At 42.3% G+C, this 25,349-nt stretch overlaps 1 protein-coding gene across 1 annotated transcript; it reads left to right on the top strand.

Annotated features, from left to right (window-relative positions):
- Positions 1-10,047: 10,047 nt before the first annotated feature.
- On the top strand, positions 10,048-10,739 carry LOC120437948 (neoverrucotoxin subunit alpha-like; the record flags this gene model as incomplete). The annotated part of the gene is made up of 1 exon (XM_039608464.1): positions 10,048-10,739. A coding segment is annotated over one exon (552 nt), but the record flags the coding sequence as incomplete, so codon positions are not given.
- Between the last annotated feature and the right edge of the window lie 14,610 nt (positions 10,740-25,349).

A 25,349-nucleotide genomic window follows, 5' to 3' on the forward strand; every position in this document is an offset into this window, starting at 1 on the left:
AGGGTTCCTTTTAGGGGGCTGTGCCAGACAGGCTGGCACACCTGCTGCTTCTCATCAGCCATCACGGGCTTCCTTCTTGAGGGCCGATTGGCTGGGATACACCAGTATCTATCTATCTAACCCCATGAACTACATGTCTTTGGACTCCTGGAGGAAGCAGGCCAGATCATGGATTTGAACCCAGGAACGTTCCTGTTCTGAAAATAATTTTGTTAAATATATGAGTTATCTTTAATAGTTGGAGATAGTTAGGTTCAAACATCGCGTCAAATTTCAAAGTGTGAACATACATGATGGAAGTCGGTTGATGGACCATTTAAAAAAAAAAAAAAAAATCAATATATTCCAAAAAGTATTTTAAATATGAAGCTACAATTTCACACACCATAAGATTTAAATTAGAGATGGTTGAGCAGTAGGCCCATGATGATTCGAGATATAATGAGCCATAATTGAAATGGATGAACTGTGAGAGCCTGCAGCAAGGTTCAATATGTGATCAGTAAGAATTATTTAAAATAATCACAGATATTTATTTTTGAAAACTGATAAACAGCCGTTTATGCCTGTGCAAGCAAGTACTAAACGAGTATCAGTAAATCTACAAGCTTTCTGTTAAATGGCATAATTGTTTTTAATGAACAATGTTCATATGTTAAACCTTGTAAAGGTTTAACATATGAAGCGAAACCTTGTAAAGGTTCAACATATTGAATTTACTCACAAACCTTTTTTTTCTTTTTTTTTTTTTTTTTTTTTTAAGGCTGAGTGTCCCTTATCTCTCTGAGAGAGGCTATGAAGTTCTGTCCTCAGTTCTCAGCTCCCAGTCCTGTAGTCTGAGAGAGCTGGACCTGAGTATCAACACCCTGAAGTATTCACAATTGAACCTTCTGTCTGCTACAGTGGAGAGTCCCGAGTGTCCCCTGGAAATGCTCAGGTCAGATCAAGTTATCCTCTGAATTCTTTATGAATTAACACAAGTAGCCATTTAAATTCAAAGCTAATCAAGGTCAACTTTTGCTATGGTAATCTTATGGTAATCTCCCATAGTTCTAACCTATTTAACATAAGACAACAATGGTTAAAAACGTTTTTTCCCCCCAGACTGAGTCTCTGTAACTTGTCAGAGAGAAGCTATGAAGCTCTGTCCTCAGTTCTAAGCTCCCACTCCTCTAGTCTGAGGGTGTTGGACCTGGGTAACAATAACCTGCAGGATTCAGCGATGAAACTTCTTTCTGCAGGACTGAGAAGTCCACACTGTAAACTGGATACTCTGAGGTGAGATCAAGTTAAATTGTATTTTTTGTCAATTGGTAGAATTAACCAATAAGAATTCACTAAAAGATGAAGAAATAAGATAAAGGGACACTTTTTAATCAGAATACAGTATTCGTAAATTTCTGCAATAGTTTTCTGGTCATTTAAGTAGCAGAGATAGTTATTGATCAACACTGATCAATGTAAGCTGCTTTGGTGTGTGCTGCCCTGGTCAGTTTCATCCATATGTTGTATCTGTGTAAGGAAAAAAGAACTCCCGTAAAAACAGTATTACATATTGCTAAATCTAATAACTCTCCAGTGCACCCTTATTGCACATCAGCAACAGTGTTTGATTAATGTTTATCTTTCATTTTTCAGACTGAGTCACTGTCACTTCTCAGAGAGTGGCTGTGAAGCTCTGTTCTCAGTCCTGGGCTCCCAGTCTTCTAGTCTGAGAGAGCTGGACCTGAGTAACTCTGACCTGCAGGATTCAGGAGTGAAGTTTCTGTCTGCTGGAGTGAAGAGTCCACACTGTAAAATGGAAAATCTCAGGTCAGGATTTAAATCTTTCTACTGATGGTGATTTAATCTGGTTTATGTTAATGCATAAAGAGAAACTTAAAAATGTTTTAATGTAAATACTGAGGTTATTAGTAATTATTAGTAATATTGGTTCACTTCTTGTTTTTCTTTTGCAACGAAATATCCAATCTGATTCCCTGAGTCAAAAATTTCAGCAGTGCTTCCATCCACCGAAACTTCCAGTTTGATTCCTGGCTGTATTCTGTACTCTTTTACACAGCCTATTGTTAAGTATCTCTGAATGTGATTTACATTTTTCTTTTTTGTAATATAAATATTGTCAGGTAGATTATTTCTGGTTAAAAAGATTAGATCAAATTTCTGTCTAGAAAAAAAGGACTTTTGCACATACATATAAAAGTGACTCATTTGCTGAATTTAAACATAGAATTAAAACAATAGTTTAAACAATATAGATAATAGAATAATGCAAATCGGAGTTGAAGTTATGAGTTTAAACTAGGGAAGCCAAAACATGAAAAAACTGTCTAGAGCAGGGGTGGGCAATCTCAGTCCACGAGGGCGGTGTCCCTGCAGGTTTTAAATCAGCTGTGTTGGTTCGAGGACACATCTAAAACCTGCAGGGACACCGGCCCTCGTGGACTGAGATTGCCCACCCCTGGTCTAGAGCAATGAAAGTAGACATACCAAAAACCATATTGCTCAGAATGGTAAATAATTCACATATAAATAAATATATGAAGGACCAGAACCTGGACCAACAGAGTGCACTGTTGGTCCAGGTTAACAGGAACAACTCCAGGTTTCTTCCAGTCTGTAACCAGGCTGACAAAGAGACAAAGTATTCAACTTGGCAGAGGGCAGTATTACAAGGACTGACTGGATTGACAGTGCTCATTTTAACCCTTGAAGACCTACCATAAAACCAAGTCTGCCAGAGCTTATCTTTATATTTTTACGTGCTGTAGTGCCATTTTTGGGAGCATTTCAAGTTGCTATACATCAATACAACTGTTATAGCCCAAATTTTAATAATACTTATGCATTAAGTCCATAGTAACTACATAAATTCCAAAAAGTGCAATAAACTGCAAAAAAAATAGAAAATCATTTTTGTTTAAAAAAAAAAAAAATCAATCAATCAATCAATCAATCAAGGCTTTATTCGCCACATGCAGGTTGCCCTGCAATGAAATGGGACCCCCCCCCCCCCCACACACACACACACACCTTACACACACAACACAGACATTACATGGGGATACAAGTCGGAGATTGGTAGCATTACAGAAAAAACACTGAATAAACGAAGAAGAAACGAGAAGTCTGGGCTTGGGTGAGCCTGAGTGCTGAAGATATCTACCTATTCGGAACCATGATAACAGGGTTCTTGCTGATCGGAGCTGGCTTGGCCCTGACTTATCGAAGAATTAAGAAAGCGGAACAGCTGTTCAAACCCCCACAAGGCTGCCCGCTGGGATTGAAACGATGGGACGAGGCGTGAGTTTCTCAAAATGGGCTCATTGAGTGCAGCACGGATAGGATCTTGGAGAAGCTTATGGCTGCTGTGAATACTCAGAATAAGACCTCTGAGTGCAAACTGGATTACTGAATCCCAGAAGACTCTGGGATTACTGAAAAAACAAGGTTATCTCTCATGAACCAAGCCTGGAGATCAATAACAGCCTCTTTTATTTTTATTTTATTTTCTTCTCTGAGATAGTTCACATTCTCGTTAAGAAACTTGACCGAGTCCCATAGCGAGGACTTCCTCAGGGACTTAATTCCTGGTGTAAAATCTTCACCAGGGACAACCTCATGTCAAGGCTGGGCAATCACTTATTCAATCACTCCAGGATGTCTGCAAAGTCTTTGCTGGCCAGGTGACTTTTTTCGTAGGGCAGTGTCTCATTTTTGGCCGGGAAAGATCTGCTCTGGGTCTTCTTCATTACTATATCCTTGAAGCACCAGTTGATGTAAACATGGAGATATAGTTAGATTTTCGACAATTATTTTTAACAACTGAAGTTAAGAAATTATTTGTTTATTTCTGAGCTACCATTGACTTTTTTTCCCATCAAGTCTGTGGCATCTGACGTCATCCACAGCATTTTCCGTCACTTACCTCTCCTCTTCTCCCTTACCTCTCCTATTAGGGCTTTCACTAAATATTAGGGATTTCATTCTAATATTATAGGGTGTTAACTTTAACTGTTAAATAATTTTTGATGACTGTTGTTGTCTGTTAGGAACTGTCACTGGAAACCAAATCAAATTGAATGGATGTAAATGGATAGATGTTATTGTGACAAACAGAAAATGATTGTTGACAGATGGATTGTTGTTTTGTGTGTCTGCAGCCTGTCAGGCTGTCTGATCACAGAGGAAGGCTGTACTTCTCTAGCCTCAGCTCTGAGCTCCAACCCCTCCCATCTGAGAGAGCTGGACCTGAGCTACAATTATCCAGGAGACTCAGGAATGAAGCTGCTGTCGGCTGGAGTGAAGGATCCAGGCTGGAGACTGGACACTCTCAGGTATGGAGAGAATGTCTGATAGAGGAGGAAGAGCTGGAAACATTTCCTGTGTCCCTTAATCACTTCATCTTTGTTTCATGTGATGTGAACTGATCAATAAGGAATATTAATGTTTGCGCTCTCCGAGGAGAACTTCTCTAGGAACAATTTGTAGACATCTCATTATATGTAAGGTCTTGATGCATTCTCAATCATCCAGGAAAGTAAAGCGCCAAAAGTTGAATCTGTTCATCTGGACGTAGCGTTTGATGGGAGAAACGTTTCATCACTCATCCAAGTGACTTCTTCAGTCTCAGCTGACTGCAGGTTTCCCCAAACATTATAAACAGTACATTTGCATATTGACTGAAACCAGCCCACTGAAGGAACAATGGGCTGTGAGGTCAGTTCCTTAATCATAATTATGCAAATTCCCATGACCATTGATCAACAATCACTGACCAAAATCCACTGATCAAAGAACACTGATCAATGGCCATGAGTACCATTCACAGAGAGTTGGGGAATGGCTGCAATCACAGCATTGTAAGATGGCGAAAGATGTACCCTTAGGCCCCTCCTCGATTCAGAGATGGTCTTTCCTTTTCATGTAAATGGCCTCCTTGACCAGCGCTCAAACCAGCGTTCTTCCCTGTCCAGGATGTGTACATCCTCATCATTGAAAGAGTGTCCACTGGCCCGTAGGTGTAAATAGACTGCAGAGTCCTGGCCTGACGGGGTAGCTCTTCTGTGTTGTGCCATCCGCTTCGCTAGAGGTTGTTTGGTTTCCCCGATGCATAAATCCTGGCAATCCTCCTGTCACTTAACAGCGTACACTATGTTACTCTGTTTGTGTCGGGGGACCCGATCCTTGGGGTGGACCAGTTTTTGGCACAGCGTGTTTTGGGGTTTAAAAGCCACAGAGACGCGGTGTTTAGAAAAAATGCGTCTCAACGCCAAAAACACTAATAAACTCTTTTTCAAGAGTTTCAGATTATTCAATTAACTGGTCAGAATCTACAGTTCTTTCAATTAATTGCTTTTTCCGTAATTCTTCTTCTATACCACTGCAATCTGGAAATATGAAATACCTAGGTATTAGTGTCTCTCCTAAGCTTGCAGAGTTAACTGAATTAACCCTTAAAGACCTACCATTGAATCAAGACCGCCAGAGCTTACTTTATATTTTTACATGCTGTAGTGCCATTTTTGGGAGCATTTCAAGTTGCTATAAATCAATACAACTGTTATAGCCCAAATTTTAATAATACTTATGCATTAAGTCCATAGTAACTACATAAATTCCAAAAAGTGCAATAAACTGCAAAATAAATTGAAAATCATTTTTGTTTAAAAAAAAAAAAAATTTCAAACGACATGAATGCTTTAAAAGGGTCAACATCAGCTCTTCTCTGACAGCATGGTGGGACTTTCTAAAAATGAGTCTTTATTAATCCCATGCAAACGTACACCTACAGTGGCTTGCAAAAGTATTCGGCCCCCTTGAACCTTTCCACATTTTATCACATTACAGCCACAAACATGAATCAATTTTATTGGAATTCCACGTGAAACACCAATACAAAGTGGTGTACACGTGAGAAGTGGAACGAAAATCATACATGACTCCAAACATTTTTTACAAATAAATAACTGAAAAGTGGGGTGTGCGTAATTATTCAGCCCCCTTTGGTCTGAGTGGAGTCAGTCCAAACAAGGAGAGTGCTGATCAGAAATGAGGCCAAGAGGCCCATGGTGACTCTGGACGAGCTGCAGAGATCTACAGCTCAGGTGGGGGAATCTGTCCATAGGACAACTATTAGTCATGCACTGCGCAAAGTTGGCCGTTATGGAAGAGTGGCAAGAAGAAAGCCATTGTTAACAGAAAACCATAAGAGGTCCTGTTTGCAGTTTGCCACGAGCCATGTGGGGGACACAGCACAAGACACAAGCAAAGTCTTTGTACTAAGACCTGTGGGTTTTTTGAATCAATAATTTCATTTAATTCTAGTTTTGTTTCGCGTATTTTGTTCAGTATTTCCTCATCTTGGTCTGACACGTAGGTCTGACACACTTTTAATGATTTGATGTTTTCTCTAATTCCTGAATATTTTTGTTTTCTTCTTTCTTTTTATGTGATGAGAAAGAAACTATTTTACCTCTAATCACAGCTTTCCCTGCTTCCCAGAGAACAGATGCTGATGTTCCAGGAAGGTCATTATAGTCTAAATATAGAGTCCCTTCTTTTTTCAAAGTATTTGATAAAATCTTTGAGCAGTGATGGGTTTATATCTCTAGTTTTTACTTGGTGTAGCATTCTTCTTATGTATTAGTGTTAGAGATACAGGAACATGATCGCTGACAGTGATAAGGGTGAATCACAGATAGGGGTCAGGTGTCACTAAGAATTTTTTCTTCTTCCTGCTCCTTTTCATGCATGGAAACAGTGTTACATTAATTGAAAGGAAGGTTGTGTATGGGAACTGAATTACTGCTGTACCATGTGTGAAACAAAAATAAAAAATGAAATGAAATGAATGAATCTCAGTGTCTGAAATGTCACTCAGCAGTGAGCTGCTGACTAGGACATAATCCAGACGAGAGTAGGAGTGATGAACATTTGAGAAGAAAGTATATTCCTTACTGTTGCGGTGAAGGGAGCGCCATGCATCGCAAAGTCCAGAGTCGCTCGTATACTGATTGATTATATTTGTGGACTGCCAATTATGCTGAGTTCCTGTTGTGTTGAGCCTATCCATTTCTTCATTTAGTCCAGGGTTGAGATCGCCCCCAAGAACAAGTGTGCAATTAACATTTTTATGTATTAAAATTGCTACTCCCCTTTTTCTAGAGTTATAGCAGGCTGTGAACACATTAGGAAAATTAGGTGTTTTAACTTTGTTTAAACCCGTGACAGGCCTGTGAGTGTCTTTTAATAAAACAACGTCTGCCTGTAGTGTTTTGAGCTGGTTAAATATCTTTAAACTCTTTTCTCTGGTGCCAGCTCCATGTGTGTGTGCCCATATATGTGTGTGTATGGCTAATAATACACGCTGTGTGTGATGCATAGATGGGTTGGGGAAATGGGAATACATCATTTGTTTGTAAATAGAGAGGCAAAATGTGTGGCGAGATGCTCCGTAAGTCTGACTATGTGTGAGCATATTAACTAATATGAGCATGTGTGCATAAGCTCGAGAGTGTATGTCTTTGTGCACTGTGAGGCTGTTGTGAATGTGCTGCTGTTGAGCGCATATGTGTGTGTGTGATAGTGTTGTGTGAGCATGTAGAAGTAGACAAAAAGAGAACAGTGAAAGTAAACAGGGAGGGAAGACAAAGAGAAAAAAGACTAAGCTCCTAGAGGAGCACAGTTTGAGAAGAGAACAAAATACAACAAAACACAGAGGGCACATGAGTCTTCACACAATACTACATAAAGGCCATGCATTAGAGGCATTTGGAGAGGGTGAGGAGGATGATTGTATATCGTTGTCTGAGTATGTGTGCCTGTGTGTGTATCCTGTATCAACTGAAGAGAGTGTCCGTTCACCCTGTAAGCATCCTTAATCCGGCGCAGTTGGCCTTGACGAATGTGGCCAGGGAGTCTAAACACGGTGTCGTTATCAAGGAGAATTGTTGTTCCATCCAGGTTCGACCTTGAGGCCTTCCAGCTAACGACCGGGTAGCTGAATAAGATGATGGTTGCTTGGTTTAGGATTAGTGCGACCAGGCTGCATTTGATTTTGCAGGTGATCTACTGTCCATCACTGGTCCCCAGGTCTATCCAGTTCCCTTTGCAGAGCCGTGAGCTTCTCCAAGAGCTTCTCCATATTGCGTTCAAAAAACAGTCTGAGTACTCAGAGCCCTGCCCATCGTGCATCAATCATTCTGGCTAGCCTTGTGGGGTTTTGAACAACTGTGACCGCTTTCTTTATTCTTCAATTAGCCAGGGCAAAGCCAATTCCGAACAGCAAGAACCATGTTATTATGGTACTAAATAGGTATAAATCTTCAATGTCCTCCATCTAGGGAGAGGGAGAGAGATGTGACCACCTCCGTCAACAGCCAGAGTCAAGAGTATATTTAAGTATTTAAGTTTGTATTACCACAGTCAGAGATGCTGCTTTTGTTCGTTTGATTACTTTTAACATTGTATGCTAACCAACAGCAGTCACAGTTTAATATTTATTGCTCTGTTTTGATGAAATAGAATAAATATTGTAATATGAATGATTTTCTACTTCCCAGTTTGTCTTCATTGAGTTGTCAGTAATGTGACAATAACTTAGACTGTGAGTAATTTTAATGACAAATGAATTTTCAGGCTTTCAGAGGACAGAAGGGGACTGACAGGTGACTCTCAGTAGTAGTGCAACGGATCACGGTCGATCCGAAATACGAACCGATCCCACTCCACGGTTCGGTACGCACGTGATCCGAAGATTCGAAAAAGAAAAAAAAAGTATGCGTATGGTGCGCGTGGTCTGTCAAGCGATAGTTACGGTCAGCGCTAGCGGTCTAAGTAGCGGAGCAGAGGAGTTTGTGGCATTTAAGCAGCCCTTTGCTGCCCAGTACGACCGGGCTAAAGCTATTACTAAAGCTAATGGGGTGTTTAGCTGCAGACAGGAGGCCGTCGTCTGTTGTGCAAACCAAGGAGTTTAAACTGTGATGAACGTGCTTGAGCCACGCTATGATATCTCGTTTATGGCTGTGTGCAGAGGATGCAGAGGCTGCCCAGCATGGTCCATAATGTCCATATTGCACCTTAATCTGTTTTTATATAAGTGTGTGGAATGAGTCTTCAGTTGAATGTTTTTTTAATAGACAAAAAAATACTTAAATAAGTAAACGGCGAGTAGAATTTTTGTCTTTTGTTTCTATTTTTGCTGATCCAAAAATTGATCCGATCCGTGACTTTAAAACCGTGATCCGATCCGAACCGTGAGATTTTTGATATGTTGCACCACTAACTCTCAGTTATGTCAACTGACAGCAGAACCATTCAGTGCACTAACATGAGGATCAGAGTGTTAGCTGAGGAAATACACCGGTCCCTTAATAGTTTCAACATGAAATATTCCAAGGAATGTATGGTCCACTGATTTTGTGAGACAGAAATTTCTCCTGTGTGCATGTGGAGAAATCTGCTGTTAAATCAGCACATGAAAACAGCACTGCACTCACTCAGAGCTCAGAGGTCATGTACAATAACCCCAAAGACACCAAAAGGAGAAAACAGCTAGCAGTAAAGGCAGGGAAGAGTCCTTTCCAGCTAAAGAGAAGAGGAATATAAAGATAATGAAGATGACACTTTGAATTAGTCATATTTCATTCAATACAGTGATGTACTGACTGATCCAGGATCAGTCCCAATCATCAGCAGTTTGATCCGCGTATGGATTGAAGTGTATTTGTGAAAATGTGTGACTGTTCCTTTATCAGAGTGAAACAGTGTGTGTATGAGAGCCATGTAATGTCCATGTGTGCATGCTGACTGCTCTGACCCCTCCTCCTTTCAGGGTGGAGCCTGCTGGAGACCGATGGTTGAGACCAGGTCTGAGGAAGTGTAAGTGTGTTTTTAATGGGATTCATGAAAACAAAGCAGCACACATTCAACCATCTGCATCATGTCAGGAGTCATCATCAAAGTGTCAATCAATGAACAGGTGATGGATCAATAACTGCAGCTGGATTGTGTTTGTTCTCTCCATCAGATTCCTGTCAACTCACAATCGACACAAACACAGTACACACAAAGCTCCAACTGTCTGACAACAACAGGAAGGTGACACATGGGAAGGAGGTTCAGTCATATCCTGATCATCCAGACAGATTTGATGTTCATCCTCAGCTGCTGTGTAGAAATGGTCTGACTGGTCGCTGTTACTGGGAGGTCGAGTGGAGAGGAAAGGTTGAGATATCAGTGAGTTACAGAAGAATCAGAAGAAAAGGAAACAGTTTTGACTGTTTCTTTGGACGCAATGATCAGTCCTGGAGTCTGTGCTGCTATAATGGTGCCCCTCATTCTGTCTGGCACAATAACAGACAAACGTCCATCTCTTCCTCCTCCTCCTCCTCCTCTGTCTCTAACAGAGTAGCAGTGTATGTGGACTGTCCTGCTGGCACTCTGTCCTTCTACAGAGTCTCCTCTGACACTCTGATCCACCTCCACACCTTCAACACCACATTCACTCAAACTCTTTATCCTGGGTTTGGAGTAGGATACAAGAAGGACATGCTTGGATTTACAGTCTATCCTGATTCCTCAGTGACTCTGTGCTGAGTGGAGTGTAAAGAGTTTCCTCCTGTTAGAGAAACACTCTGAATGTTGAACAGATAGTTCAGTCTGTACATGTCTGTCTCTTTCACTCACAAACACGTTTTCAGATTCATGGATTCAATCAGTTGATGTTTGAAACTCTTCTAAATAGGGATGGGTATCGTTTAGGTTTTATCCGATACCGGTGCCGGTGCTTAAACGGTGCTCGAACCGGTGCTTAAAGAATGGAGAATACAAACTTTGTCCAAAAGCCTCTCATGTTTTTATTTTTAGCAGTCTTTTTTTTCTGCAAAATGATAAGAACCGTAACAACATATAAACATCATCTGTGCAAAGATTTATGTTTTTAAAGTGAAACAGTGAAAAATTACAGCGCTGCCAATACATGAATATCCAGACGTTGTACAAAAATGTCAAATTTTGGCACACAATTGGACACCATGCCAGCTGAATTTTTTTGGTATTTAAGAGCAGAAATTAATTAATTTTATTAACAGGCCTAAAAATGCTTTTTTTAATGAAGAATTAACCACACATTTACATGGTAATGGGCCTTTTCTTCCATGGAGCGCTTAATTGGTCTCTGGCCCTTAAAACTCTGAGGGGCTGTAACTTTGGTTTCTTTTGGTCAATTTGTACGTTACTTCAACCAATCAGACGTTCCAAGGCCAAAACCCATGTAGGCCCAAATTTACTGCATGTGACATCTGTCCAGTCACGTGTCTATAGGTGGGTCTAAAATGGAGGTTGTTGACGGAAAACGGCTCTGATGCGGCTAGGTAGGCGTGGTAACTGCTGATAATCACATGGCTACCGGTTACCGGAGAAAATAATGGAGGAAATCTGGATGGTAAGCCAATTTCTGTCTTAGCGCATTTGCGCCGCTGTGTGTTTTTGTGGTCTTCTTTTGCGGCTCATTCAGTGAATTTAGGTCAGAGTGTGGTGTTTGGAATTGGTGACAGCTCTGGAAGATAACCAGCTTTTCTTTAGCCGGTTACATGAAGTCTGGAGAGTTTCTGGTTCGCCTTGTTTGTTTAGCGGACTTGTGCACATTTACATAACTGCCCGTTTAATCATGGCTTGTTTTCGTTGAGTTTGGTGGTTGTAGAAATGTTTATATGACATTTTAGCTGAGATTCAGAGGTTTCTGTGGATACCACACATGTCTGGACTTATTTCTCACCCCGTGTTATAGCCGATTAAACGTGATCTCCTCCTTTTTGCTCGCGGTACCGGGGGCGTGGGGCTTAAAGCACTTGTTGCAGGCTGCTGAGTTTGCATCTTTTGTTGTGAAGTACAGCAAGACTTGACCGCTTCGCGTTGGGCATTTTTAATCTGTAGCTCTGCTCTAAAAGAACGTACGTACCTGGGCCCGCCTACTATCCTTGTAAAGGTAAAATGATCGGCTAGAATCCAAAGTGTATGACATCTCAAGAAAAATAAAAAGCACCGAAATAAAACACCGAAATAAAGCACCAAAATGTGCGCTGCTTTTCGGTCTGGTTACTACTGTTTATGTCAGAACCGGTGCCATAATGGCACTGGATACCGGTACCCATCCCTAGTTCTAAATGATTCCTTGTAAACTTCTTCCTCTTCAGTCCTTTAAAGATGGAAGCTACCATTATTCCAGCATCCACATGTTGTTTTTCTGTCTTTTTCCACTGAAGCATGAAGCTGTTGGAATCATTCACAAGCCCCAGTTTTGAAGCACTTTCGTATATGTTGATATCCTCAATGACATGTCACAGCCTTGATTTGTTTTTTTTTTTCAGATCATCACATGAAGGAACCTTTTAAATACAAGCGCACTCATGCTCACAGGTGTACACACGAGGACTCACACACACAAACTACACCCTTTTTGGCTCTTACCTCAAAGCACACTGTGTGCTGTCGATCTTACGTGCTGCACAATAATGTTTAATATTTAGTTTTTACTGTTACATCCCATAGATCATCGCGATGTTGTTTATTATGTTGCTCTTTTTTTTCTGCTTGTTTTTTTTATTTCTCAACAGGTGATCCAGGTGATTGATATATGTATTTTTTGTCTGCTTATTTTGTTGGTATTTGTTTTTTGCCCTTTATCACCATCCCTCTTCCCCGCTGTTTTTCTTTCCCTTTCTTTCTCCCCTTTCTTCTCCCCAGTCAAGTCTGTCCCGTATTTAACAAGTGAAAATAAAATGAAATAAACAATAAAAGGTGAATCAAATGGACTATTACGGCAAGGTTGGGATGGTCCATTTGTCTTGATGCATTCTCAATCATCCAGGAAAGTAAATCTCCAAAAGTTGAATCTGTTCATCTGGATGTAGCGTTTTGTGGGAGAAACGTTTGACCTCACAGCCTCACAGCCCATTGTTCCTTCAGTGGGCTGGTTTCAGTCATTATGCAAATGTACTGTTTATAAGGTTTGGGGACACCTGCAGTCAGCTGAGACTGAAGAAGTCACTTGGATGAGTGACGAAACGTTTCTCCCACAAAACGCTACGTCCAGATGAACAGATTCAACTTTTGGAGATGGTCCTTTTGGTAAAGTAAATCCGTTGGGCATCTTTCTTCGCCTTAGACAAATATTCTGATGGCAAAAGAGCCAAACGGGACAGGCAAAAAAAAAACAAAAAAAAAACAGCCTTGATTTGTGTCTGTAATACTTGGTGTTAATGATTTAATCGAATGGTTCAGGTATTAAGCTGATACCTTCTTTGGTTGTCTTTGTTAATAACTACATATTATCAGTGATTTAGAATTTGCTTTTTTTGTCAGTAAATGTGTGTTTGTTGTTAAAATGTAATGTAATATAATCTTAATGTTTCCCCCTCATGGATCGTTTTTTATACTTATTGATAAAATTTGTGAAATCATTCAATAAAGAGAGATGGTGTGGAAAAAACTAAACCTAATTTATTGGGATACAGAATTTCATGAAGCTATTTGAAGATTAGGCTACGTTCACACTGCAGGTCTCAGGTCTCTTTTGTCTGCTTGTTCACACTACAAATAAAATGCGACAGCAAACGCTCTCTTGTGTGAACGCTCAAAGCGGCCCGCATGCACAAAAGAAGACGTCACACATAACGCGCTCTGTTTAGACCCAGAGCAAACAATATTGTTTGACTGATGGCCCTTAAAATAAAGATTTCGGACTTTACGTTTCACAATTTTTGCTTTAAGTTATTTTGTTATTTACATAATAATGTAAATAACCTAATAATGATCCTTATTGCTGTTTTAGAGGAGCGGTGCTTCAAAGGATAGTTGCAGATCTCTGTCAGAATCTGCAGATTATACAGTACAAATAAAATGTTCACGTTGTCTTCCCAACATTTTCACTAACATCTACACTGGATGGCCAGGAAACATTTGCGAAGTCTTTTCCAGCGCTGATAACTGGCGTCTGTCTTGTGTCAGTGACGTAAAAGATGGATTTAATGCGAGATGACCATTCAAACAGCAGTCGCTTTCTAAAACATCGGATATGTATCGGATTCAGTACCACATACGAAAGTGACCCAGATCAGATTTGAAAATATCGGATTTGTGCCGTTCACACTGTCATACCATGATCGGATATGGGTCGTATAGGTTCAAAAAAGTCGGATATATTGCGCTTTCGCCTGCAGTGTGAATGTAGCCTTAGACTCCCACAGAGTCTGGATGCTAATGGTGCTTAAGTTGAAGATAGAGGCTTGCTTCCGAGAAGGCAGCTCAGAAAATGATTGGACCATGGACATGATTGGAAGTATTATTGAGTTTGACAGTGCAGGAAAATGGAAGTGATGGCAAGAATAAAGAGCCAGGGAGCAGCAGATGTTTGTATAGATCATCCTTATTGAACTAATGCATAAGTTACATTTCCTCTGTCATCACAATGTGAGAGTGAATGAATAGTGGCATTGTAAAGCGCTTTGGGTGCCTTGAAAAGCGCTATATAAATCCAATCCATTATCACAGTCTATGTGTTACAGGATTTTTTTGTTGTTGTTTTTTGTAATTGTATTCAAACTGGACATCTACAGCCCTTTATTTTAGAACAGAGATTTTGGGATGTCATTAGTCACTAATAGCTCTTTTTCCACTAGTACCTACTCGGATTGGTTCATTGTGTGCGACACAAACACTACAACAAAGGTGGATGTTGAGGTGATGTTATACCTGCTGCTTGAGGCTCTGAATGACTCGTCAGACTGTATCTGTGGAGCAATCTCCTAGTGTCACAGTGGATCAGGTCAGGAGACAACTGAGGAAGCTTCGGCCCAATAAGGCAGCAGGCCCAGACAAGGTGTGTCCTAGGATGCTAAAGGCGTGTGCTGCTGAACTTGGGGAGCCGCTACAACGAGTCTTCAACCTCAACCTGCGACTGGGGAGAGTGCCCGCCCTATGGAAGACATCCTGCATCGTCCCGGTCCCCAAAAGGAACCGGCCCAATGAGCTGAATGACTTCCGACCGGTGGCACTGACGTCACATCTTATGAAGACTCTAGAGCGGCTCAACCTCCTCCAACCACAGGTACAACATGCCCAGGACCCACAGTTCGCATACAAGGCGGGTGTCGGAGTCGAGGATGCCATCCTGTACCTCCTGCATAGAGCCCACTCACACCTGGACGGGGGAAAAGGCACGGTCAGGATCCTGTTTCTTGACTTTTCCAGTGCCTTTAATACCATCCGGCCCTGTCTGCTTCAGGAAAAACTGAACAGGATGGAGGTGAACCCCTGCCTGGTTGCTTGGATCTCCGACTACCTCACTGACAGACCACAGTACGTTAGGCTGAATGACATCATGTCTGACACGGTGGTTAGCAGCACAGGAGCACCACAGGGAACTGTGCTGTCCCCTCTTCTCTTCACCCTGTACACCTCTGACTTCTGCTACAACTCTGAATTATGCCACATTCAGAAGTTTGCAGACAACACAGCCATCATGGAGTGCATCTGGGATGATCAGGAAGAGGAGTACAGAAGTCTGGTGAGGAACTTCGTCACATGGAGTCACACAAACCACCTGCAACTCAACACCTCAAAGACCAAGGAACTGGTTGTGGACTTCGGGAGGTCCAGAGAAGGTCCACTGCCAGTTCAGATAGAGGGGGAGGAGGTGGAGGTGGTCAACACATACAAGTACCTCGGGCTGTGGGTGGACAACAAACTGGACTGGTCATGCAACACAGAGCACCTGTATAAAGAAGCCCAAAGCCGACTGTACTTCCTCAGGAGGCTGAGGTCTTTTAACATCTGCAGGAAGCTCCTGAGGATGTTTTACCAGTCAGTGGTTGCTGGAGTACTTTTCTATGCTGTAGTGTGCTGGGGGAGCAGCACAGCAAAGAAGGACTCATCCAGGCTGGAAAAACTGATCAGGAAGGCTGGCTCTGTGGTCGGCATGAAGCTGGGCACTCTGGTGACAGTGGCAGAGAAAATGACACTAAAAAAATTGCTGGACATTATGGACAATGCTGGGCATCCTCTGCACACGGCCATAAACAACCAGAGGAGTCTGTTCAGCGACAAGTTGCTTCTCCCAAAGACAAGAACCAACAGACTTAAAAACTCCTTTGTCCCACACGCCAGCAGACTGTTTAACTCCTCTCTGGAGGGGAGAGGGAGGGGAAACAGGGGGACAAAGGAGGGGGAACAACTAAGCTGTAGTGCCTCTTCACTTCACTGTGCAATACCTTTTGTGCAATACTTTTGTTAATAGTCAATGGTGCAATAGACTTCAATGCTTGAAATGTGCAATTCACTTGTATTCTTATTCCTATTTATTCTATTTATCCCTTTCGTATATTTTATTTATATATGTCTCTGTATTTATATATGTGTATATATATATATACATGTATATAATATTCTGCTCACGTTCTGTAACTTCTGTCGGTGCTGTGCTTTTGGAAACCGAATTTCCCAGAAGAACCCACCAGAGGGATTAATAAAGTTTTATCTCATCTTATCTTATCTCCATTTCCATTTCCTCCAGTGGTCACTGTCAGTAACTACAACTCTCCACTCTAATTCTGACATTAGGACACATTCTCTGCAGCGTTTCAGCACTAATGTTCATCAGTGTGATAATGACGCTCTTTAAGTGAACACAGATATTATTAAACTGATAGAAACGCGGATGTGTTGCCCTTAAGGCATTTCTCTGAATAAATAGGTTCATAAGTTTGAAATAAATAATTCTAAAAAGATTTGTCATTAAAACATTGATATGTGTTGTTAAAATGAATAATTCATACTTTACATACGTTTTAGTTAAAAGGAAAATATCGCTAGAATGTATTTCTTGTTCTGGCGGCGCACTTCCGGTTCCGGTCAAGCACTTCCGGTTTGGGTCAAACACTGGCCGTTTATCAATGCCCAAGTACGCGAGTACGTACTCGCGTTCTCGGTGAGTACGTACTCGCCGAGAACGCACAGGAGTACGTACCCGCCGAGAACGCGAGCACGGACTCGTGGGCCGTCTCTCAATTCTCAAGTACGCGAGCACGGACTCGTGATTTGTACCAGCGTAGGCGATGATGTCACAGGTCCGGAGTTTTTACTGCCGTCCCCTCCTAATTTAACTGTGAGTAACATGTTATGAAGCTTAACTTTAATCACAGCCAAACCGGTTTACTCAGGAACAAATAAAACACTGAAATAAACCAAACATTAACATTTAGAAGTGATCTACGTGACTGATATATCATTTTTAACCTCAGTAGTGAAACCTCTATTAATAAAAATCGTGTACATCTACATACGTGTACATACCTTAATAAAAACAAGCAGGTTAGATGTTAGAACGGTTTTATTTTTATTCTAGTGGACACTCAATACTATAGACAGCTGCTGGAGTTTCTTTAACCTGAGTAGTGAGAAGACCGCGAGCGGGGGGGGACGACGATGTGCCGGGAGTCCGCTGTTGAGTTTTGGACGAAATGCATTCTGGGACATATAGCTGTCCCAAGTCTACACCAATGCATGCTCGATAAAACGGGTGGATCGAGAACACATCCGGGACTTTTTCGCGTTCTCGGCGTGATGCGTACTTCGAATTGGAACAGTACTTGGTCTCCGACTGATGACGTATCACGAGCACACGAGAACACAAGTACGCACAAGTACGCATATTGAGAAACGGCCACTGTTTTTGCTGAGAAACAGGCTCCTCATGCAGAAGGCAGCATGGAGATGTAATCAGATGCCATCTTCTCTGAATTATCAGGCTGGAATGCCGTAAGTTACTTTATATGACAGTTTATACAAATAGCTTTGGATATTAATGTATATTTTGCTAACATGAATGTTTTAGTGAGAGTAATGGACTTTATTGATGTAAACATGCTTCTACCTGTTGAGATAGAGTTTATTTTCTGTCATTTCAGTTTTCACCACATGTTCATGGAGACAATTAAACAAGCTGCAACTAAACTCCAGGGTCTTCATTTGTGGTTTAACTCGGTGTCACCAACATCCTCGTTGAAAACACTACAGTGAAAAGGCGCCTACTGATGATTCATCACGGTCAAAATGGCATCCAGTAACAAGTCTGCACGCAGCTTAAGGACCAGCCGCTCATCTGGATCAGCAGTAAGCGCTGCCCATGCTCGAGCTAAAGCGGAGGCTGCAAAGGTGAGAGCATGCTATGCAACAAAAGAAGCACAGTTAAAGGTTGAAAAAGCTCAAAGTGAACTGGAAAAGGCAAAAATAGATGCAGAATTAGAAGTGTTAACATTACAGAGGGAAGCTGATGCTGCTGTAGCTGAAGCAGAACTGCTAGAGGAAGCTGAAGCAATACAAGAAGAACCTGAGAGTAGAAAATCTCCATCAGAAAGTGTAAAATTAGAACGTACGAATGAATATGTACGATCTCAAATGGACACCAAGCTATCTCCCAGTCCACGAAAATTACCAACCACTTCTTGCCCCCAAGCAAGTTCACCCAACACATTTGTAATGTGGCATCCCTCTGAAGAAGGCAATTGAGAGCCACAACCCATCAACTCTGAAACAAGGCTTACTAAAGATAATATCGCTGCTCTAAATAAGCCCAGCCAGCTGAAAGGTGAAACAAAACCTAAAGTGGAGAAACAAAACACCTCTCTCAACCCATGCGGCTCACCATTCATACCTCAGCATAACTGTAACACCACAGCCAGCATTTTAAATCCAGCAGAGCCCTTTGCCCAATACATGGCACGTCGAGTTTAATAATCTCAGGCCTTTACCAGTTCGACGACAGGCCAGAGAACTACAGAGCATGGTGCTCTTCGTTTACCAGTGCAACAGCTGAGGTCCAACTCACCCCCATTCAAGAGCTAGATCTCATGACAAAGTGGTTAGGGAGGGAGTCAAGTGATCAGGTGAAACGACACGCTCAGTATATGTCAACAACCCCACATTAGCTCTATACAAAGCATGGGAAAGACTGAATGAATGTTATGCAGCATCAGAAATAATCGAAAGGTCACTTTTCCAACGGTTGGACAGTTTCCCAAAATTAACAGTCAAAGATCATGTCAAGCTATGTGAACTAGGAGATTTACTGCAAGAGATTCAAGGCGCTAAGGAAGACGGCCATCTGCCTGGTCTACTCTATCTGGACACTTCTCGTGGAATTAGCCCAATCGTAGACAAACTCCCATATGGACTTCAGCAGAGGTGGATGTCACACGGCTCTCAATATAAAGAGAACAACCAAGGCTGTTTCCCACCCTTTGAGTACTTCTGTGAATTCATATGTAAAGAGGCAAAGAAACGCAATGATCCAAGTTTTCACCAGCAAAACTTAAAACCAGAAAAACCTTTTGCAAAAAACTTAAATTTCAGCAAAACAATTACGGTACACAAAACCAATATTTCTCCCCCTAACAAGGACTTTAACCGGAACTGCCCACTGCATAACAAGCCACACCCGCTCAAAAGATGCAGAACATTTAGGAATAAACCACTGGACCAAAGGAAGGCCTTCCTCAAAGAGAAAGGAATATGCTTCAGATGCTGTTCTTCAGACACTCATCTTGCGAAGGAATGCAAATCTTCAATAAAGTGTTCTGAATGTGACAGCACAAGTCTTGACGCAGTCATGCATCCCGGTCCTCCACCACAGACCAACAAGGCTCCTCCTCCGGCACAAGAGAATGGCGGGGAGAGAGAAAACAGTCACAACATGGTTGATGTCACAACAAGCTACACAGACGTGTGTGGTCCAGGTCAGTGGGGACGTTCATGTTCCAAGATATGTCTTGCATGGGTGTACCCTGAAGGTTACAAGGACAGAGCTGTTAAGGCATATGTAATACTAGACGATCAGAGCAATCGTTCTTTAGCCAAGCCTGAGTTCTTCAAACTTTTTGACATTAAAAGTGAACCTTTCTCCTACAATCTTAGAACATGCTCTGGTGTTGTAGAAACATGGGGTAAAATAGCTGAAGGCTTCCATATCGAGTCACTGGATAGGTCAGTAGTTATCCCTCTACCATCGCTCATAGAGTGTCAGGACATTCCTAACAATAGGAGCGAAATCCCAACTCCCAGCGCAGTGCTACACCAGCCGCACCTCCGAACCATAGCAAAGTACATCCCAGAGCTAGACTCTAAAGCCGAAATACTCCTGCTACTAGGGAGAGACGTTTTGCAGGCACACAAGGTCAGGCAGAGAATTAACGGCCCCCATAATGCCCCCTTCGCCCAGCGCCTAGATCTAGGGTGGGTTGTAGTTGGGGAGGTCTGTCTGGGTAATGTTCATAAGCCTACAGTCAGCACCCTGAAGACAGTCATTCTGGAAAATGGCCGCCCTACAGTTTTCAAACCATGTAACAGCCTCCTGCAACTCAAAGAAATGCCACACACAAACAGGTCGGGTAAAGCGCCCGAACAAACTCTGGGTCAAACGGTTTTTAACCAGACAGATAACGACAACAAACCAGCTCACTCAATACAGGACACTCTCTTTCTGAAAATGATGGACAATGCTATGTACAGAGACGTGGACAACAGTTGGGTCGCCCCACTTCCATTTAAGGAACCCCGCCAGCAATTACCAAACAACAGACAGCAGGCAGCCACAAGGTTCTCCTCTTTAAAACGCACCCTTAATAGGAAACCTGAAATGCGGGAGCATTATGTGGCCTTCATGGAAAAAATCCTCTCCAATGGTCACGCTGAGGTGGCCCCCCCACTGAAAAAGGGAGAAGAGTGTTGGTATCTTCCAACATTTGGAGTCTACCACCCATAAAAACCCAATCAGATCAGGGTTGTCTTCGATTCTAGTGCCCAGTACTTGGGTGTCTCACTTAACAATGTCCTCCTTACTGGCCCTTAAACAACACACTTGTCGGAGTTCTTCTCCGCTTCCGGACAGAAAGTGTTGCAATCATGGCAGATATACAGCAAATGTTTCACTGTTTTATGGTACGGGAAGACCACCGCAACTTCCTCCGTTTTCTGTGGCATAGGGACAATGACCTAAACAAAGAAGTTGTCGAGTATCGGATGAAAGTCCACGTGTTTGGCAACTCAACATCCCCCGCTGTTGCCATTTATGGACTACGCAAGGCCATCAGAGCAGGTTCGAAAGACTATGGTGCAGATACAGTAAAGTTCGTGGAGAGGCACTTTTATGTAGATGACGGTCTGATCTCTGTCCCCTCCCCTGCTGAGGCTATAGACTTGCTTCAAAGAACACAAGCCTCACTCGCTGAATCCAACCTGCGCCTGCATAAGTTCGTTTCCAACTCTCAGGCAGTTATGCAGGCCTTCTGCCCAGAAGATTGTGCTCCTGTCATTAAAAACTTAGATTTAAGTGGCGAAGAGACACAATCCCAGCGAAGCCTTGGACTCATTTGGGAAATAACAAAAGACACATTCACTTACTCAGTGGCCACCTCAAACAAGCCATTCACTCGCCGAGGCGTATTGTCCTCTGTCAATAGCGTCTTCGATCCCCTTGGCCTATTGGCACCCGTTACAATCCAAGGAAGGGCCCTACTCAGAGAGCTTACTTCGGAATGTTCAGATTGGGACGTACCCCTTAAAGAGGACAAACAAAGCAGATGGGAAACGTGGAGAAATTCCCTTCAGGATCTAAGAGAACTACACGTTCCCAGAACCTACACTTCCACCTCACTAAGTCAAGCAGAGCGCAAGGAACTGTGTTTATTCTCAGATGCATCCACTAAGGCCATAGGAGCTGTAGCCTACTTAAAGGCAATTAAAACAGATGGGAAGGTCGAGGTTGGGTTCATAATGGGCAAAGCAAAACTATCCCCCCTGTCAGGACCTACAATACCAAGACTTGAACTATGTGCAGCCGTCTTGGCAGCAGAAATGGCTGACCTCATTCAAGATGAGTTGGACTTAGACTTTGATGCAGTGCACTTCTATACGGACAGTAAGGTAGTGCTCGGCTACATCTGTAATGAGTCAAAAAGGTTTTACACATACGTTCACAACAGAGTACAGCGCATTCGCCAGTCATCAAAGCCAGAACAGTGGCACTATGTGCGCACAGAGGAAAATCCAGCAGACCATGCGTCTAGGTCGTTGTCGGCATTCCAACTAAAAAGGTCCACCTGGTTCACCGGACCACCCTTCATCCACCATCCTGCCGCAGAGATAGCACAAGTGAGTGGAATGTTTGACCTGATTGAACCAGATAAAGATTCAGAAATTAGACCAGAAGTAAAAACTTATGTCACTCACCTCCAAGTACTCATCTGTAAGCGTTTTGAGCACTTTTCTACCTTCAAGTCCTTAGTCAGAGCCATAGCAAGTCTTATCCATATTGCAAAGTCCTTCAATGGGACTAATCCAAACAAAAAATGCAAAGGATGGCACAAATGTCATCTGCCTCAAACTCCAGAGGAGATTGCTCAAGCAAAAATTGTCATCTTCAAAGAGACACAGAAGGCATACTTTGAGAAGGAACTTTCTGCCCTTGATGCTGGCAAGCCAATCTCAAAACAGAGCCCCCTCACGAAGCTCAGCCCAATGTTACAGGACAGTCTCATTTCTGTTGGAGGCCGGCTCAAACACGCAGAAATTGAGAGTGTTGAAAAGAGCCCAGTAATTCTTCCCAAAGACAGTTACATCTCCCTTCTGATCACTCGCCATTACCATGAGCTCACAAGGCACCAAGGTCGTCATCTGACGGAAGGAGCAATCAGAGCTGCTGGGCTGTGGCTTTTAGGCGGCAAAAAACTAGTCAATTCAGTGATCCACAAATGTTTAACCTGCCGCAAACTACGTGGAAAACAAGAACAACAACTCATGGCGGACCTACCACCTGAACGCCTAAAAACTTGTCCTCCTTTCACCTACGTCGGCCTTGATGTTTTCGGACCGTGGTCCATAACAATCAGGCGTACTAGGGGCGGAGTAGCTGAAAGTAAGCGGTGGGCCATCATGTTTACCTGCATGAGTTCGAGAGCCGTGCATATTGAGGTAATCGAATCTCTGGACACGTCCAGCTGCGTGAACGCCCTCCGCCGCTTCTTCGCTCTAAGAGGCCCCGCCAAACAGCTACTATCTGACCGCAGCACCAATTTTATTAGCAATTCAAAGGAACTTGTAATGGACAAATCACTCCAACAGTACCTAACTATCCAAGTGTAGCGCCTCTACTCAGGACCAGTACACTTTCACTTCAAATAGAGACCCTAGACATCTTACTAGGTTCAGAAGGAGGTTTTGTTTTGGAGACTCACAAAAGCAGTTGGCTTGGAAGTGAATAACTGGGACCTTTATTGCCTCAGTACCATTCATAAACATATACAACACAATAAACCAAATTGCACACTGCTAGTGCATTTTAAAGGTGAATAGATGTAAAACAGAACAAAATAAAATAACATAAAGACACTTAAATGGAAGACTTATACTAAATTGTATCAGAGCTCTTTTGAATGAATGAAACAGATTAAAGTGTTCCTCTTGTGAAGTTTGAATTGTCCAGTCTGAATTGTCCTTTAAAGTCGTTGAAACCCAAATAGGTGTACTGTAGGGGAATTGTCAGTGTGCAGACCCTATTATCCGGGTAGGAGAAATAGTGCATAGGGCTTATCTGAAATCCAGGGTTGCTTGAATCAGTTTCTCAGGCAAGTTCCACAATCCGATCGCATGGCTGGCCACACCATTTCACGATCATCCAGGATCTCATTTGGGCTGTTCTCGCCGTCAGTGGTTCTCCAGAATCCTTCTAGTAGTTCAAAAAACCAATCTACACAGACTGTGCAGAACAATGAATTCCTTTTCCCATTTTGTGTTCTTAACATGAGCTCATTAACTTCTTTTCCAAATGTATTAATAACAAATGGCAATCCCTTTAGCTTGACCCAGTTACAAGGGTTACAGTAACTTGTTTGTACCAGTATCAACTATTTTATCAAAATTACATCACAATAAAGAACATCAGCAGCTTAAACAGTAATATAAACAGTCATAGCAATGAAAGTGACATTCATCCTTAAGGCTTACAAGCAAATGTAACTTAATTCACAATGCAAATACTATTAACTTGTAATATGCTCATATCTATTAAGACATAACCATTCTAATATATACAGAGCTAGTGCTTCTACTTGAATACCTCCCCGATCGGAATATGGCTTCGGGCGGTGGGATGGCTAACAGCTATTAGCAGCTAGCATTGGCAGTAAAACATCGTTAGCTCAAAGCATTCAACACTTATAACACACTGTAAAGAACAACAAGAGAAGTAAAACAACACACCAGATTCTCATAGCTCCCGATTGGTTTTTGTTCAAAGGTTTCTGAGCTGAATCGGCTAGTGAAATACATTATCTAACTTAACAGGTAGCTAACAAAAGCACGTGACTCACCGGGATTTTCCAACACAAATAACTTGACAGATGTTATTCCCTTTGTGGTCAGAGTTCGGGGCCTAATAAAAGAGTACCTTATTAGCATTTACACATAAAATAATCTGGTCTCATTAACCGGGTTGCAGGATTGCATACCAAGATATTATTTCCATGCGCTCCGACACATACTTGATCGCCATCAGAGGGAAGATCTCACAGGAAGAGACAGGTAATACTTCCTGCACACTAGACGCAAGGTCGTCAGAACACAAGACTGCATCACAGCACCCCCTTGTGACAATAACAGGCTATAGCCTTAGATAACAAAAAGGGATTTTGCAGCCCTGTATTTCACATGGGTTACACCCTCCCCCTTTGACCTAGCATGAGCCCCTTCATGCGTTACGCTGTGGTCTACAGATGAACTATCATAGTCACCTATTGTATAAAGTACTTGGTAAAAGCTCTCTAGGAGGCTCTGCGCAAAGGAAATTAAGGGATTTCCCAGCTCAGGATAATGGAAGCGTCCTGGTGGTCGATGTGTCCTTTCTGACTTACGAACATGGTCGTTTGTTTCTGCACTTTCAACAGTTTCCTTATGCTCCAGAGCTACTTCAGGAGTTTGTGGGTTCAGATCAATGGGTTCCATAGCTATAGGAGCCTCGACATCAATGGATGGTACATCAATGCTGTCTTCAGCCACAGCTGATTTTTGATTAGTCATAGTTGGTAAAGTTACATCATCTTCAGTAGGGAGTTGCTCAACCACAACATCTGGCTCCTCTCCTTCAGCTACTTCAGGAGATACCCCTACAGGCTCTGCAGGCAGCAAAGGGGAGCTGCCTCTGCAAGGCTCATCCCGAGGCTGAGGGGTTACAGAGTCTGCTGGCATAGCTGGTATACAACTACCCTCTGGCGTCATTTTTCCTGTTTGCTGTTGTCTCT

The sequence above is a fragment of the Oreochromis aureus genome, linkage group 3 (assembly GCF_013358895.1).
Source record: "Oreochromis aureus strain Israel breed Guangdong linkage group 3, ZZ_aureus, whole genome shotgun sequence".
NCBI lineage: Eukaryota > Metazoa > Chordata > Actinopteri > Cichliformes > Cichlidae > Oreochromis > Oreochromis aureus.